This window comes from Bison bison, unplaced genomic scaffold (assembly GCF_000754665.1).
Source record: "Bison bison bison isolate TAMUID 2011002044 unplaced genomic scaffold, Bison_UMD1.0 scf7180017864464, whole genome shotgun sequence".
NCBI classification, from domain to species: domain Eukaryota; kingdom Metazoa; phylum Chordata; class Mammalia; order Artiodactyla; family Bovidae; genus Bison; species Bison bison.
Window position 1 is genome coordinate 6,815,319 of NW_011495025.1, and position 15,493 is coordinate 6,830,811.

A 15,493-nucleotide genomic window follows, 5' to 3' on the forward strand; every position below is an offset into this window, starting at 1 on the left:
TTCAATGCATGCGACAGGGTGTTCAGGGCTGGTGCACTGGGATGACCCTGAGGGATGGGATGGGGAGGGAGGTTGGAGGGGTTTCAGGATAGGGAACACATGTACACCCATGGCTGATTCATGTCAATGTATGGCAAAACCACCACAATGCTGTAATTAGCCTCCAATTAAAATTAATAAAAAAAAAAAAAAGAACTGCTGTGAGGATTAAATGAGATGATGCATATTAGGGGGAAAATGCTCATAAAAAAAGCAGCCTTGATCCTTCTGATTTCTTCCAAGCGTGAGGGTTAAACCATGCTCATTCCTCACAGATTAACAGTGCCCTGCATGAGACAGGAATGTTGTCTCTCATAAAAGGACGGGTGACCAACCTTCCCAGTTTGCCTGGAACTGAGGCGCTTCTGGAACTCAGGACTTCTAGTTATAAAACTAGGAGAGTCCCAGGGACACTGGGATGAGTTGGTCCCCCTAGCAAAATGGTACATCTACAAGTCCCTCCCAGCCTGGGGCCAAAGCCTCACTTACTCGGTTTCCAGGGCAGCCAGCCGGGCCTGGAGCCGGGCTTGAGCACTGCTGAAATCAGCCACCATGGCCTGCATCTCCTTCCGGTGTTCCTGGCGCAGGATCTCCACCTCCCGGGCCCGCTGGGCTTGCTGATCCTCCTCCAGCAGCCTGGAGGGGTGGGGGTGTGGGGTGGGAGGAGAAGCACAGCTGGGCTTGCTCAGGCATCTAGCAACTGAACTTCTAGGGTACTGGAGTTTCTCCCCACTCTGCTGGGTGGCCTGCAGAATCTGAGGTCAGGACATGGTGGGAAGGAGACCTGGGTTCTCTGAGTTGTGGGGACCAGAATAAACCCATCTTGCAGGACACCTTCTCAGCGCCTTCCACCCCAGCATTCCATGAAGGACCTGAGCACAAAGGGCAGCCTTCAAGGGGAAAGGTGGGAGGACAGCTCAGGAAAGGAGTCCCAGAAAACACTGGGGAGCAGGTGGGGAGGCCTGGAGGCTGAGATTCTTAATCAGAATTGCCGACTGTTGGGACTCTGAGAGCTGGGAGACCTGCAGTCCAGTCTGGAAAGGCAGGGTCTGAGAGTGGCTAAGAGAACAGCATTTAGGCTACCAGTGTCCATCCATGACCTCCCCCATCACTTCCTAGTTGTGCGACCTTGGGCAAGCTAGGCTTGGCTCAGTTTCTCCATGTGACTGACAATAGGGGCTACCTTGTAGGGTTATTGCAAGGATGAAACATGTTAATCCATGTCCAGGACAGCCCGTTGCACAAAGTATATATTTGACCATCAGCTATTAATATCACTTTTCTTAACCTTGGGGTGGGGCACTAAGGGATCCACAGACCAGCCTGAGGGCCTGACACCTTCCAAAAGTACATGCATATTTTTGTGTGAGGATACCCTTCTCCAGGAGAGGGACTGTTGCTTTCCTCATTTGGAGGAAGCTGTAACCGGAAATAATTAGGAACCCCTACTCTGGTCCAGTGTCCTTATTCCAGTGTTAAATGGTGAGTCCCTAATTGAATTTAAGGTGCTCCATCTTGGCAAGTGGGTTCATGGCTATTCTCAGGCCTACTTTCACTTGATCTTTATGCTGGAAACTGGGACATTCAAACGGAGAAGGCAATGGTACCCCACTCCGGTAGTCTTGCCTGGAAAATCCCATGCACAGAGGAGCCTGGTAGGCTGCAGTCCATGGGGTCGCTAAGAGTTGGCATGACTGAGCAGCTTCACTTTCAGTTTTCACTTTCATGCATTGAAGAAGGAAATGGCAACCCACTTCAGTGTTCTTGCCTGGAGAATCCCAGGAACAGGGAAGCCTGGTGGGCTGCCATCTATGGGGTCGCACAGAATCGGACACGGCTGAAGCGACTTAGCAGCAGCAGCAGCAGGGACATTCAAACACTGGGGTGAAATGGATAAGTGCCTTCAAAGATACAAATTACCAAAGCTTGCTCAGGAAGAAACAGATAACCTGAAAAGTCCTATATCCATTAACAAAATTAAAGTTGTAGTTATAAACTTTCCATCAAGGTGAAAAAAGGCTGTGAATTCAGGATGGAAAAAGGGCTATCCAAGCTAGATAAGAAAATCATAGTTATCACTACAATTTACCAAGTACCAGGGTCAGTCCGTGGTAAGCATCTTCCTATATGTTTCACTGCATCTATAATAGCCCCAAGAGAGGTAGTGTTTCCTAGTTTACAGGTAGGAGAGGTTAGCAGACTTGCCCAAGGTCACACAGCTATTAACAGGAGCACACAGCACTATTTTTTAAACTATGCCACTGCACCATCTCCCTAAGGCTGGTTTTAAGGATACTTTTGGTATTAAGTTTGATTCCATAAATTTCCTGATCTGTAGGGAAATAGGGTAAACCCAGCATCGACCCCTCCCTCTACTTCAGGGCTTATCCTCTGCAGCAGTTTTGAGATCTAGAATTCCTAGACCACTGATACCTTCCATGGGTCAAAGGAGTAACACCAGTGAAGTCCTGGCTACTAGGGAGTCTTTTCTTTGGGAAGATGCCGATGGTGTAACCTAATCTTAAACCCCAGAGGCTCACTAAGGGGCAGAGTTGGGAGAGAGGGAGGGAGGGAAGCTGGGAGCCTCAGCCCGACCTGCTCTGGTCGCGGAGCTGCAGCGCCTCCTGCTGGTGCTGCTCCACCTCGGCCTGCAGCCGCTTCACTGCCTCCTTGAGCTGCGAGTTCTCCTCCCGGAGGCTGCATCCCTCGCTGGGCTGGAGCTCCGGTGCGCTCTTGCCTTTGGGGGAGCCCGCCTGGCCCGGGCCGCCCTCCTTCTGGGGAGAAAGCAGCCAGAAGAACCGTTTGCAGGAGACTCAATGGCAGACAAGGGCCATAGATGTACCGCGGCAAAGACCCAGCTTAGAGCCCAAATTCCGCACTTGATTCAGGAGCTAATGTCTAGTCTCTTGAAGTTTTCAGCTTTGAGAGTTGGCCAAATTTGGCTCTAGAAAAGTCGAATGATTCTGGTGAGCCAAGAATGTGGCTTCAATCAAAACAAGCCCAACACTCCACTTCTGTGGAGTCTATGTGTGTGTGGGTGGGGGTGGGGGTGGCGGGGGGTAGGGGGGTGGGGGGATGTCTCGTGTCTCTTCTTGTAAGGACATTAATTCACTAGTTATCCCCCAAAGTTTCATTTCCAAATTCCATCATATTGGTGATTAGGGTTTTAACATGTAAATCTGGGGCAACACCACAGAGGGCAGAGGAAGGGGAGAGTGAATATTTGCTGAAAGATAACGATCTATCACACCTCCTCCCAAGTTTCTGGAAGAGTGAGTCTGGATAGATCTCAGCCCTGTGTCTTCTGAGAAAAGCGTCCCAGGTGATTCTGAGGCCACCGCAGTTATAATCCACTGCCCCACACTTGCCCTCGCCCGTCTCTTTACCTAGAGTGCCCTCCACACCCAATCATTCCTGCCTTGGTGATACTTTCTCATCTCCTTGGGGGAGAGGCAACGAGCTTTCTTTTCTCTGAGAGCCAGATCCCATCTGTGTAGAGGTTACACAGAAGTGCACTGATTTGCTGAAGTGCTGTTTTTCTCTATCAGACCAGCAGGTGGAGAAAAGGAAGGAGCCATCTCCACTTGAATCTTCCCAATTCTATACCACCTAGCACAGTGTCTGGAATTCAGTAGGTGCCAAATGAATGCCTGCTGTGAAATGATGCTTGAAATGCCAAGGTTTAGACAGAAATATAAAGATTTATGTGCAACATTAAATGGGGGCACAGTTAATCCCCGATTGGTGAATGTAGCAGTTTTCAAGGCCACGCAAACGTGCCTGAAGGTTTGTGCGCCTGTTCCTTCCACACGAAGACTGAACAGCATTGCAGATGGGGCATGCGTGGCCTAGGCCCCATACTTCTTGCTTCCAGCCCTGGGGCGCACATGGTGTGGGACACTCATGGGCACCACCTGGCACTCACATCTGTGTGACCCAGAAGTGCTGAGTTAAGGTTCTGTGGGGCCACCCTTGACTAGAGGGAGAGAGAAGCTGACGGGTAAGTCCATCCCTCTCTGTCCTTGGCTGGGACAGATTTGAGAATTATTTCATGGGGCTCTCAGAAGATCCCAGTGGATGGAACACCACTTACCTGCAGTGGTATCCATCAGTGCATCCTTATATTCTGCCTGCCCCCTCACTGCTGCCCCTTCATTCCTGCTGCCTGGAGTTATTCCTTCTTATGAATACATTTCTTCTCTGTGTGGGAGATCATCCAGAGTCTGCTGTTTCTCCATGAGTGTTCAGGGCTTCCCTCCAGTGAGATGTAGGTGAGGCCGGCACATTGATGACCAGGTACTGTCTCTCCACCCAGCCTGAGTCTCTATCTATAGCCCTCAGGTGAGCCTGTCACTCACTGCAGTGGGCCTATTACTGAACCCTCCAGCCACCAGCTGTCACCATCCCACACTTCCCCTGTCCCCTACCATAGGTCCAGGTGGCTCCCACCAATCTAGAACATTTAATGGATCATGTTCTGTTTTTCCTCTGCTAGACTTTACCATGGAGAAGGCGATGGCACCCCACTCTAGTACTCTTGCCTGGAAAACCCCATGGATGGAGGAGCCTGGTAGGCTGCAGTCCATGGGGTTGCGAAGAGTCGGACACGACTGAGCGACTTCACTTTCACTTTTCATTTTCCTGCATTGGAGAAGGAAATGGCAACCCACAGCAGTGTTCTTGCCTGGAGAATCCCAGGGACAGGGGAGCCTGTTGGGCTGCTGTCTATGGGGTCGCACAGAGTTGGACACGACTGAAGTGATTTAGCAGCAGCAGCAGACTTTACCAACTGAGCTGAACTCACTGTGATATATCAGTTGTTAATAATTCTCATTCAACACAGAAATTGTGTTCAGATTCTCAGTACCAGCAAAATCTGGAATGAATGATCCCCATGTTCCTCTGATCTTCAGCAGGGCTGGGACACCAACTAGTCATGGCCATTTGCGTACTCTGGTGGAGACTCTTCTGTGTGCAGAGCTGTGTGCCAAGTGCTGGGGCTGGGGTGGACTGAGATGGACAGACATGGCTTGTTCTAAAAGGACTCGTAGTCCGGTCGAGGAAACAAGGATATCCATGTAGCGATGGGTCCCTAACAGGACAGGCAGTAGATGCGGGTGCCAGCTGAGCTGCAGTAACAGGAAGTGCTCCAGGCACTCAGAGGGTGGAGAGAAGTCATGGGTGTGGATGGGAGACCCCCAGCCTGGAAGGATCAGCTGGGCACTGAAAAGGGAGGAAGGGTCCCAGGCAGGGGGGAGGGCACACGCAAAGGCACTGAGGCAGGAGGCAGAGGCCACATTTAGAGTAGAGAGGGAAATGCAGCCAGTGGCTGAAGGCTTTTCAACATCAGACTGGGCACTGGGAGCTTATTCTGATAGCAGCAGGGAGCCACTGAAGGCTTTAGACAGAGGTGCCTTAGATGGATACCTGAGGCCCAATGTGGTGGGCTAGGGAGAGATGTCTGGGTGTTAGGGGGTCCCTGTGCTACCTAGCAAGGTAGGAATTATGGATGGGCAAGAAGGAAAATGATGGGCCAAGTCTGACCAGAAAGTTCAGAGCTTTAGTGACAGAAAGACATCCCCCATTCATGGGAACAAGGGACATCTAGGCAGGAGTCTGTTTGGTGAGGTGTTCTGAGAAATTTTGTGCAGGTCAATGGAGTGATCCAGATGGGCTGTCTGTAGCGCCTGTCTGTCACCAACACCCTGAGATGCTATTTCATCTGAATTTAAAATAACAGGCTGTACTTAAAACTTGTTTTTGCTTTCCAGAGATGGGAACCTGCAGGCTCATGAAGTATCCCCCAGGCCTGTGGAAGGAGAGGGGGTGAAAGAGCACTTGGAACCTCTCCCTGATGCTGCTCCAAGAAGGGTGTGGGCAGGGCAGGGGTGCTGACCTCTGAAGTCCCAGCATGGTCCTCGCTGTCCCCTGGACACTGGGTGATGGCCTGGCGTCTGCCCATGCTGTCCAGGGCCCTCAGCTCAGTCTGCAGCACCTCCAGGTCCTTCTGGTGCTCAGAGCAGGCAGCCCGCTGCTCTGCCAGCTCCTGTCTCAGGGACTCTGCAAAAGGAAGAGCAGTGGAAGGTCAGGGGCATGCTGAGGCCAAAGTCTGGGGTGGGTTAGGGTGGGGAGCAGCTGTAGGTGTTGGTTCACGTTCCCCAAACTTACCTGTTTCAAGAGAACAGCAACAGTAATACCATTTATAGAGTACTAAATGTGTTAAGCCCTTAAAAAGTGTTTTCAGTGAAACCCTACAACCATCCTATCCAGTATTATCCCTCCCACTTTATGAGGAAGGAACAGAACCTCAGAAAGGCTGAGCAGCCCAGAGCTATACTGCTAATAAGTCATAGTGTCAGAATTCAACACTTTCCGTGGTTCTTCTTCCCTCAGAATCACCTGCTTAACCATTGCTAGTTGGTTAGGATCGGGGGTGGGACAGCCTGAATCCAGAGCTGAACCCTGAGGCAACACTTGGCCTCAGCACCAAGACAGAAAATTAAGAACAGGGAATTAGCATATGACCCAGTGGCCTCTTCTTGAAGTACAGGTCTCAAATTGGAAATGTTGACATATATTTATGCTAATTCTCAAGGAGACAAACAATCACAGGTTCTCCTTCTCATGGATGTAAGTTCCTAGCTGGATTGTGGACAGCAGGGAGGGGATGGCATATCATCCCAACAGAGTCATTGTGAAAACCAGAATCATCCAGGAGAAACGTACATGCCGTCCTTAACTCAGGGACCAGTACAACCAGGAAGTACAATTTCTCCTCTGAGGATTGTGGGTGATTTCTGATAGTGTGACACTTCCCAGCATGATCAAAAGGCAAATAAAATAATCATTTCGAAAAGAACATTTTCTCATGGAGTAGACAGTATTCAGTGAGTTATTAATTTTTAAAGAGAATATGATTTTCAAGTGCTAGTAAATTTGATACTTTATTTTCCATTATGGACTTTTGAGACTTTATATTTTAGTTACTGCAAATTACTTTTGAAACATTGTTCCAATAATCCCAGACACCATAAGATACATAGTACAGGACTCAGTATAGAGCAAGTGCTCAACATATATTTGTAAAATAAATAAAAGATGTTTAGAGTGAAAATTAATGATATTATGAAAGTGTCCCAGTTGTAAGAGATTTCCCACAAGTTTACTATGCTTCCCTGAAAGGACAGTATTTAAACACATATAAAAGTTTAATTATTCTGATGCTATTCTGTTGAAAAATTTATTTCATCATCTTCCTTCTCCTCTAGGATTTTAATAGTGATTTCTACAGCTTAAACACAACCCAATTTTTGAAATCCTTCATCATAAAAATATGTGTAATAAAACCCTTTAGCAAAGCATGAACTACAGAGGGTTCATTCATTACCTGCCCCTCTTTTCTCATATTTCCTCACCATCCATTCATTTACCCATCTACACCCCCATCCCTCCACCTGCCAATCCACCTATTCAACCAGCACATCTAGGTACCCACCACAGTGCGTCAGGCAGCCCGGTGGACACTCACCCTTCCCGCTCCTCACACAGTGACCTATACTGCATGTCAGGTGTGTCTCACACGGATGATGGAAGGGGAGTAACTTGGACCAGGAAGTCCTAGTATCACCTGGTGGTGGTCTGTGCTCCCCCCACCCAGTGCCACCCACAAAGCCCACGATTTGCTATCATCATTACAGAGTCCACAAAGCCCTTTCTTCCTGGGACTTGTGCTGAGCATGCCAGTCTGTCCCCAGGGTCTCTCTAGAATCTTTCATCTAGGTAAGGACCAGGCTGCTGTGGGGTCAGAGAGGCCAGGGACGGGGCAGCAAAGATGATTGCTGTGGACTCATCAGGGTTGTCCAGCCTGATCTCAGTCTGGGGCGTCTGGTTCCTGAGAAGTGTGGTACAACCTGGGTTTTATCTTGTATAATGTGTCTTCTTAAGATGAAGAAGACAGAAACTTTGGCATTTCCCACGTGGCCACCTCCATTCCAGGGTAGCTGCTAACTGGGAAATCTGTGGGACTCTTTCTCTCCTTCATCTGGAAACATGACAGGCTGATGTGCTGACATGCAGTGAGCATGTCATATTGTCTAATGAAATCAAGCAGCAAGTAGATCTTATTCACTTATGGAGGTAAAGAAAATACTCTTCCTAAAACTCTCTTAAGGAGAGCGCTGTCAGGGTTTGAAGAAATTTTTTAAAAGGTCTATATGGTCTTTAATGCTAGACATGAAATAAGGAGAACATTTGTCTTGCTCTTAAGAGTGAGAAAGAAGATGAGAGTAAAGGAGAAAGTGAGGGATAGAGATGATCTACAAAAACAGACAGAGCCCCTTACAGTCAGCCATGCAAAGGTGGAATATTCAGCAGTAATGACAGTGAACATTTATACAGCATTTACCAGGCGCTATTCTAAGCACTTCCCATGTATATACTCATGTAATTGTAATAGCCCAATGAAGGCGATACTATTATTCCCATTTTACAGACGAGCAACTGAGTCACAGAGCACTTAAGCAACTTGCCTGAGGTCACACAGCTAGTGCACACTGAACAGTCAGGCTTCAAGCCCATGCAGTTTGACTCTGGAGATCTTTATTGCCTCTGGAAACTTCCAGAATGCTTTGTGTGACAAGTTTTTGCTGTGAAAACTGAAGAGGAACTGAGCTTCCTGCTGAGAATGTGAAGGCAGGGAAAAAAGCAGAGGCACACCCAGAATCCTGGGGGCTTAAGTCCCCAGCTTTACAGAAATCTTTAGAAATGAGAGTTTGAGGCCATCTCATAGCACCCCACTCCAGCACTCTTGCCTGGAAAATCCCATGGATGGAGGAGCCTGGTAGGCTGCAGTCCATGGGGTCGCTAAGACACGACTGGGCGACTTCACTTTCACTTTTCACTTTGATGCATTGGAGGAGGAAATGGCAACCCACTCCAGTGTTCTTCCCTGGAGAATCCCAGGGACGGGGGACCCTGCTGGGCTGCCATCTATGGGTCGCACAGAGTCGGACATGACTGAAGTGACTTAGCAGCAGCAGCATGAAACTCTCACAAAGGCTGAGATCTGGCTAATGCTCAGTAATGATGACGAAGATAATGATGATAATATTATCTGCACTAACTCATTTATATGAGTTAGTGGGCTCATTTATATGCTAAGCATTTTATATTTAATATCTCATCAAATCCATACAACACTTCTATGATGGACAGACAAGTGCAACTTAACTTCATAGAAAAGGAAAACAAGGCTGTGTGTGACCTGATGCACATCTCGCAGCTGGTTGGTGGCAGAGCCAGGAGAGTCACCCTGGTCCTTACCTACCCCCACCCTGCTGCCCCAACCCCTGATGCGTGCACCGCTGATGCATACCTAACAGCAGTGCCTGCTGAGCCTGCATCCTCTCCAACTCCCCTTGGAGCTCTTGCCGGGCCTTTTCCTCCAAGGCCTGCATCTCCAGCCGGTGCGCCTGGTGCTGGATCTGGAGGCTGTGGCTGGATTCCTTCTTCAGGCGTTCTTCTGTGGCCTGTGGGCACAAGTGGGAGGACGGAGGCATGAAAGTGCACAGAGGGGGAGACCTGTCCCCTTTGCCTAATTCTTCCTCGTTGTCGGGGGCATCCCTGAGCACTTGCTACTCCCCAATGGAGGGCTTATCAGGCTACAGTGACTGTTCCCCTACTCATCTGGAATGACAGTAAGGACCTGGCCACAGCAGCCATTTTGTGCTGTGTGAAACTAGCTGGTTCACAGCTGACTGGACCAGAGTGGACAGCTGTTCAAAACTGGAACAATCACTGGGGATTTGGTGTTAGGAGGTGGGGGAAAGAGACAGACACTAACTAGGAAAAGCAAGAAAACAGGTTCTTCTCTAGGGCCTTTAGAAGGGACACAGCCCTGTCAGCACCTTGATTTTAGGACTTCTGACTTCCAGCACTGTCAGATAATAAATCTGTGTTGTGCTCAGCCACCAAGTTTGTGGTAATTTTGCTACAGCAGCAACAAAAAACTAATAGTTTCTATTACTTTTGCAACAAAGAGTTCCAGTTAACACATCCCACTTTTCAGGTGAGGAAACTGAGGCTGAGAGAGATGAATTAGCTTTCCCAAGGTCACACAGAAAAGATACAGGATTAGGAGGAAACAAGCTCAGAAAAATAAAGTGCCCTAACTGAAAACCAGTAATGGTGGGTGCAGGATTGTAACCCATGGGTGATGGTATCCAGGGCCCAAGCCCTTCCTGCTCCCTCAAGCAACCTCCAGAAACAGTGAGAAATGGGACTGCATCAAATGCACGGGGCTCCCATCAGGAAAGAGCAGACGTGGCAGCTACTAGAAGGCAGCAGCGTCTTTGCTTTGCTGCTCCCCAGCAAATGGGGAGAAACAGTCTTATTCCTATCATGGGAAACCCAGTCATCCCCTGGTGAGTTTATCTAGACAGAAAAGTCTTGTACTTTTCAAACTCTCTGATACTTTCCCCTTCTTGTACTTGCTGCAAGGCTCAGAGCACTCCAACTGGTGACATTTTAATCCCAAGGAAATGTGAATGGAGAGATTGAAGCAAAGGTTTGCAAAAAATGGAGCCCATCTCTTTTTAGGTCAGCCTTGCCTGCCTTCTGGCTCAGAAGTCCTTGGCAGTGAGGATCATGCAAGGTTTACTGGCCAGATTTTATATCAAGCCAGACATTCATCCCTGGCAAATTGCTCCAACTTTTTGTTTGCCCTGGGGCTTCTCTGGTGGTTCAGACAGTAAAGAATCTGCCTGCAATGCAGGATTCCCAGGTTCAATCCCTGTGTCAGGAAGATCCCCTGGAGAAGGGAATGGCACCCATTCCAGTATTCTTGCCTGGAGAATCCCATGGACAGAGGAGCCTGGGGGGCTACAGTCTATGGGCTGTAGTTAGTATTGTATTGTATTGTGTTAGTCATGTATTGCTTTAAGCACTTCTGGTGAGTTCTCTTTTGATGTTCTCAATGGTTCTGTATGGTACATGTGACTAGCCTCACTTTATGAATAGGGAACAATGAAGCACAAGGAAGCCTAAGCTCCCTTTCCTTGTGGGTGGCAGACCCAGAATTTGAACCCAGGCATCTCACTCCCAATGACTATCCTGTATTAGGAATGATCATATGTCTACCATCTCCAGTGAGAATTTCAAACACTTTGGTCTCATTCTGGAACCACCCCAAGTAGACTGGAGCCAGTAATGAAGACTCCATGAATCTGGTTCCATGGCTGCTAGGGACTGGGGCTTAGAACCGTGGGTCATCCCAATGGACAGAGCACACTCCCCCCTCTCCCACCACAGGCCTCTACGCTTCCTCTGCCTCCTGCAAGGGATTGAGGCCTTTGGCCTGGAGGGGTAAAGCTCAAGCCAACACAAAGGCCAGCATGACCCAGCATGACCCAGCAGTGAATAATGTGGGGAACTTGGCAGCCTTAGCTCTTGCAGACTGAAAGCAAAGCTGGAGAAAGATTTAAGAGAATAAAAGAAGAAAAGGAATTCACAAATTCTGACACCTACTAAGTGTCAAGCAGTCCATATGCATTATCTCATTCTTTTCTCTCTCATTTTTCTAAAAGCTTCTTTTATATTTTTATCTGGGCAATGCATGAACACAGTATAAAGAGCCAAATACCACTTTTAAAAATGAAAACTAGCACCTCCCAGCCCTCTTTCTTCTTCTCTCTGCATCCTGTCTATTGGAGGTAGCCATTGGAACTCTTAGTTCTTTCTTCTGATATTTACCACCAATAACAAGACAGTATCTCCATTCTGCTTTAACTTGATTATTTTAGAAATTACAAATTGTCTTTCTATTATGGTAGATGAGGATTTTGGTCTCATATATTCTTTCTCTTCCATTCCTCAAATATTGTTATATTTCTTTTTTAAATACAGTGAAATATATTCAATGTTTCCTTCTTGTGAGTAAATGCCATTTACTGCTGAGCTAAATAAATTATAATTATTAAAATCTACCCTGGATTTCCTGGTGGTCCAGTAGTTGGGAATCCACCTGCCAATGCAGGGGATGTGGGCTCAATCCCTGGTCCGGGATGATTCCACATGCCTCAGGACAACTAAGCACGTGTACCACAGCTACTGAAGCCTGTGTGCTCTAGAGCCTGTGCTTGGCCACAAGAGAAGCCACGGCAATGACAAGTCTGTGCACCGCAACTAGAGAGCAGCCCCCACTGCAACCAGAGAAGGCCCACGTGCACCAAACAAGACCCAGCACAGCCAAAAATAAAGAAATAAATAAAAAGTCTACCTTATACAAAGTTTTGTTTTTCCTTGCATTAATAACTACTGTATTTTATTATTATTTTTTGGATTTTTGGCCAAGTCTTCCTACAACCTCTAAAAGCTTTGTAAAATACGTTCACTACAATTTTTCACATGGCCAAATTGATCAGAGAAGCCATCAAGCCTATTTTTCCATGGAGGCATCTCTTCTGGAGCCCTCCGTCCTCATGCTCCAGTCTAGACTCCAGTCTAGGCTCTGTTAGTGGCACAGCTGGGCTCCTGAAACCTTTCTCCTGTGCCAGATTCCCTGTATGCTAGATCTCTTTTATTCCCTCTTTTTTGGTATGTTCCTTTGTTTTGGTGGGATATTCCTCAAGGAACTTCCTGAGGAAAAGTGTATGGAAGATGCAAAAAGAACTCTGAAGGGTGTTCTGAGGCTGAGTGAGACCATCCAAGAAAGGGAAAGCTTGGAATGGGGAGCCCTTCCCCAGCCTGGGATCCAGACCTTGTTGGAGAAGGTTGATGGTAGTTCACTGATGGAGATGGCTGGATTGCCCAGGCCAGAGTCAAGCAGGAGCAACCCTCCACCTGTGCAGGTGAACCAAGGTGGGCAGGTGCCCAGAGGGAATGGGGGCACCAGGGCAGGTGTGAGGGCTGCCGGAGCAGACAGTGTTTGCTTTGTGAGGGTTGCAAGAAACAAACCTCTGAGGTACAGGTGACAGCAGGCAATGGACAGGAACTCAGGAACTCAGAGAGAGGCAGGGTCAGCAAGTGTGAGGATGGAGTCTGTGGTGTCCACATCACAAGGCCACAGGAAGGTAGTCACTGGGTCTGGGCCAGGGCTGTGAGATTATTGTGAGGTCACTGGGGCAGAGTATCATCAACGTCCCCACACACCCAGGACACTTTTCAGGTGTGCAGTGGAAGCCAGAAACAGCAGACATGCACCTTCCAGAACCAGGGAGGGAAGCCTCCTTCCTCCTGCAAGGTGCCTCCAGCACCCTCTACTGACAAAGCTTAACACTGTGCTCTGTAAAGGAGCAGAAATGCTTAAATACAGATCATTATCACAAGTAGGTACTGAAGAACTAAGAGGCATAAACTGATAATAGGAGGTAATTTTCCTAATATTTCATGTGTCTAATATTTTTATTCAGTTATCACCCTTATTCATGGTTTTAATTGAATTTCTCAGAATTGCATCATTATCTTCTAGCTTCCCTATTGCTGCTGAGATGTTTGATGACATTTGAATTCAAGTACTTTGAGTCTGGTATCTATTTTTCCCTTTGGGGGCTCTTAGTATTTGTTTTGCAGGATATTGCCCAAGTCATGAAAGAGAAGTTGGTCTTATGATATAAAAGTCATGTGCAGATGACCAGAAGTTCAACAGACCTGAGTCTGTCTGAATCCTTGTCTTGCCTCTTACTAGCTGTGTGATCCTAAGCAAGTTGCCAAACCTCTCTGAGCCTCTTTCCTCATCCAGAAAAAGGGAATGTGATAATAATGACCTTGTAAGATGAATATGGGGACTGGAGATATTGTACGACAGGCTCCTCCCAAAATGCTGAGCAGGTGCTCGCACAGCAAGAGCTCAGTAGTAGGTAGTGGACATCATCGTTAACACCTTTACCTTGACTTCCTGGTTTTTAGCCTTCTCAAGCATGCAGAGAGCTCGCTTGTGGGCAGCCTCAAGCTGGGCTTTCGCTGCCTGATTCTGCTGGATGGTCTCCTGAAGCTCATGCCGCAGCTGCTCCCGCTCGTGGTCCGAAAGCTGCTTGAGCTCCCGCAGGTCCTCCCTGTAGTTTGTGGCACACTGCTCCAGGGCCTGCTGCATCTGTGAGACCTGCCCACCAGGGCATCCAACCTCAGGCTGGGACCCTCACCCTGCCTGGGATTTTCTTTAAACATCAAAGCTTTCTGAACGTCTCCACAGCCCACGTGAGCCTCCCCTACCCATGAGAATGCTGAGGCGGGTAGAAGCGGCAAGCTTGAAGGACCCGGGGACAGCTGGCCCTCCTAGGGGCTCCTCAGCTACAGCCATGGATACCAGGGATGGAGAAGAAGGGCTGGGATGTTTGCCATCCAAGAGAAATCAAGAGGGGACCAGAAAACACTCCAGAGATCTGTACAGCAGCCTCCCTTGCGTGCCCCACGTGCCCAAATCTCCCTTTCTTATAGAAGCTTTCCCTGACAATCCTATTTGGTATTATACCCACCCCTCATCACCAGACAGCCACTCAATCTTCTTTATCCTGCTCAGTTTTTTCGTTTTGCTAAAGCCCTTAACATCTTCTAATATTGTAAGTGCTCATTTTTTATGTCCAGTGTTTACTGTCAGTGTCCACCTCCTCTGCTAAAATACAAGCCCTGTAATGCGGGACTTTTGTCTGGTTTGCTCACTGATAATACACAAGCACCTAGAAGAGTTCCTGGCTCATAGCAGGTGTTAAATGAATAAATGAACAGAACCAAGAAGCCCACCTTGCCCTGGACCTGGACTGCCCTCCCCGGCTTGGACAAGAATCGAGCCCCTCATGCATTTCCAAGGTTGTCTGCAAGAATAAGGGAGAGGCAGGGTCTCACTCAGCATGAGGGTGCATCCCCACCAAGGCCATCCTTCTACCTGGGCTTGCAATCTGGCCTTCTGGCTCTGCCACTCCTCCTGCAGACGCTGAATTTCTGGTGCCTTCTCCTTTGGCAAAGAGCCCAATGGAGGCTGCAGGTCACCTCCCTCCTTGATGGGTGCTTCGATCCTTTGAAGATATGGAGGTCAAAATCACAAAAGATGCCAGCTTGGAAATGACATGGTCACCCTGCTAACATCCCAGCCACTTGGGCTGGGAGGAGGGAGCTCTGATGGCACTAATGGAATGAGAGACATCTCTCCTAGATTTGAAAAAGCTATTTGACATACAATTCTAAGTGCTGTTGTACTTGGGAGACTGTCAATATTCAGCTGGAATCACTGGGTATCTGTTTCAGTGGGTACTTAATAAATGATCAATTATCAGAATGACTGAGAGCTTAGAGTTACTTATATGGCATCCCTGGAAGCTTCAAAAGAAGAGGTCTCTGTAGTCTAATTTCACAACTTTTCATGAATGTGGAAAAAAATAACAAAAAATGATGTTCTACTTGAATACAGTACTTTACACTTTTCAAAGCACACATAGCTTTAACTGGCTTTTCCCAAGTACACACA

The 15,493-nt window shown here is 47.9% G+C and overlaps 1 protein-coding gene across 3 annotated transcripts in view; it reads right to left on the reverse strand.

The window, feature by feature from the left end:
- The window catches only part of FAM184B (family with sequence similarity 184, member B), a 120,401-nt gene that overhangs the window by 7,309 nt on the left and 97,599 nt on the right, over positions 1–15,493 (reverse strand). For 2 of the 3 annotated variants that reach the window (XM_010860199.1, XM_010860202.1), the window contains exons 9-14: positions 14,915–15,044; positions 13,922–14,134; positions 9,413–9,566; positions 5,936–6,099; positions 2,635–2,813; positions 529–675 (exon numbers count right to left, since the gene is read on the reverse strand). In XM_010860199.1, coding sequence (XP_010858501.1) covers positions 529–675; positions 2,635–2,813; positions 5,936–6,099; positions 9,413–9,566; positions 13,922–14,134; positions 14,915–15,044 — 987 coding nt within the window. The remainder of the gene's footprint in view (positions 1–528; positions 676–2,634; positions 2,814–5,935; positions 6,100–9,412; positions 9,567–13,921; positions 14,135–14,914; positions 15,045–15,493) is intronic. The other variant, XM_010860201.1, reaches the window with a different exon arrangement.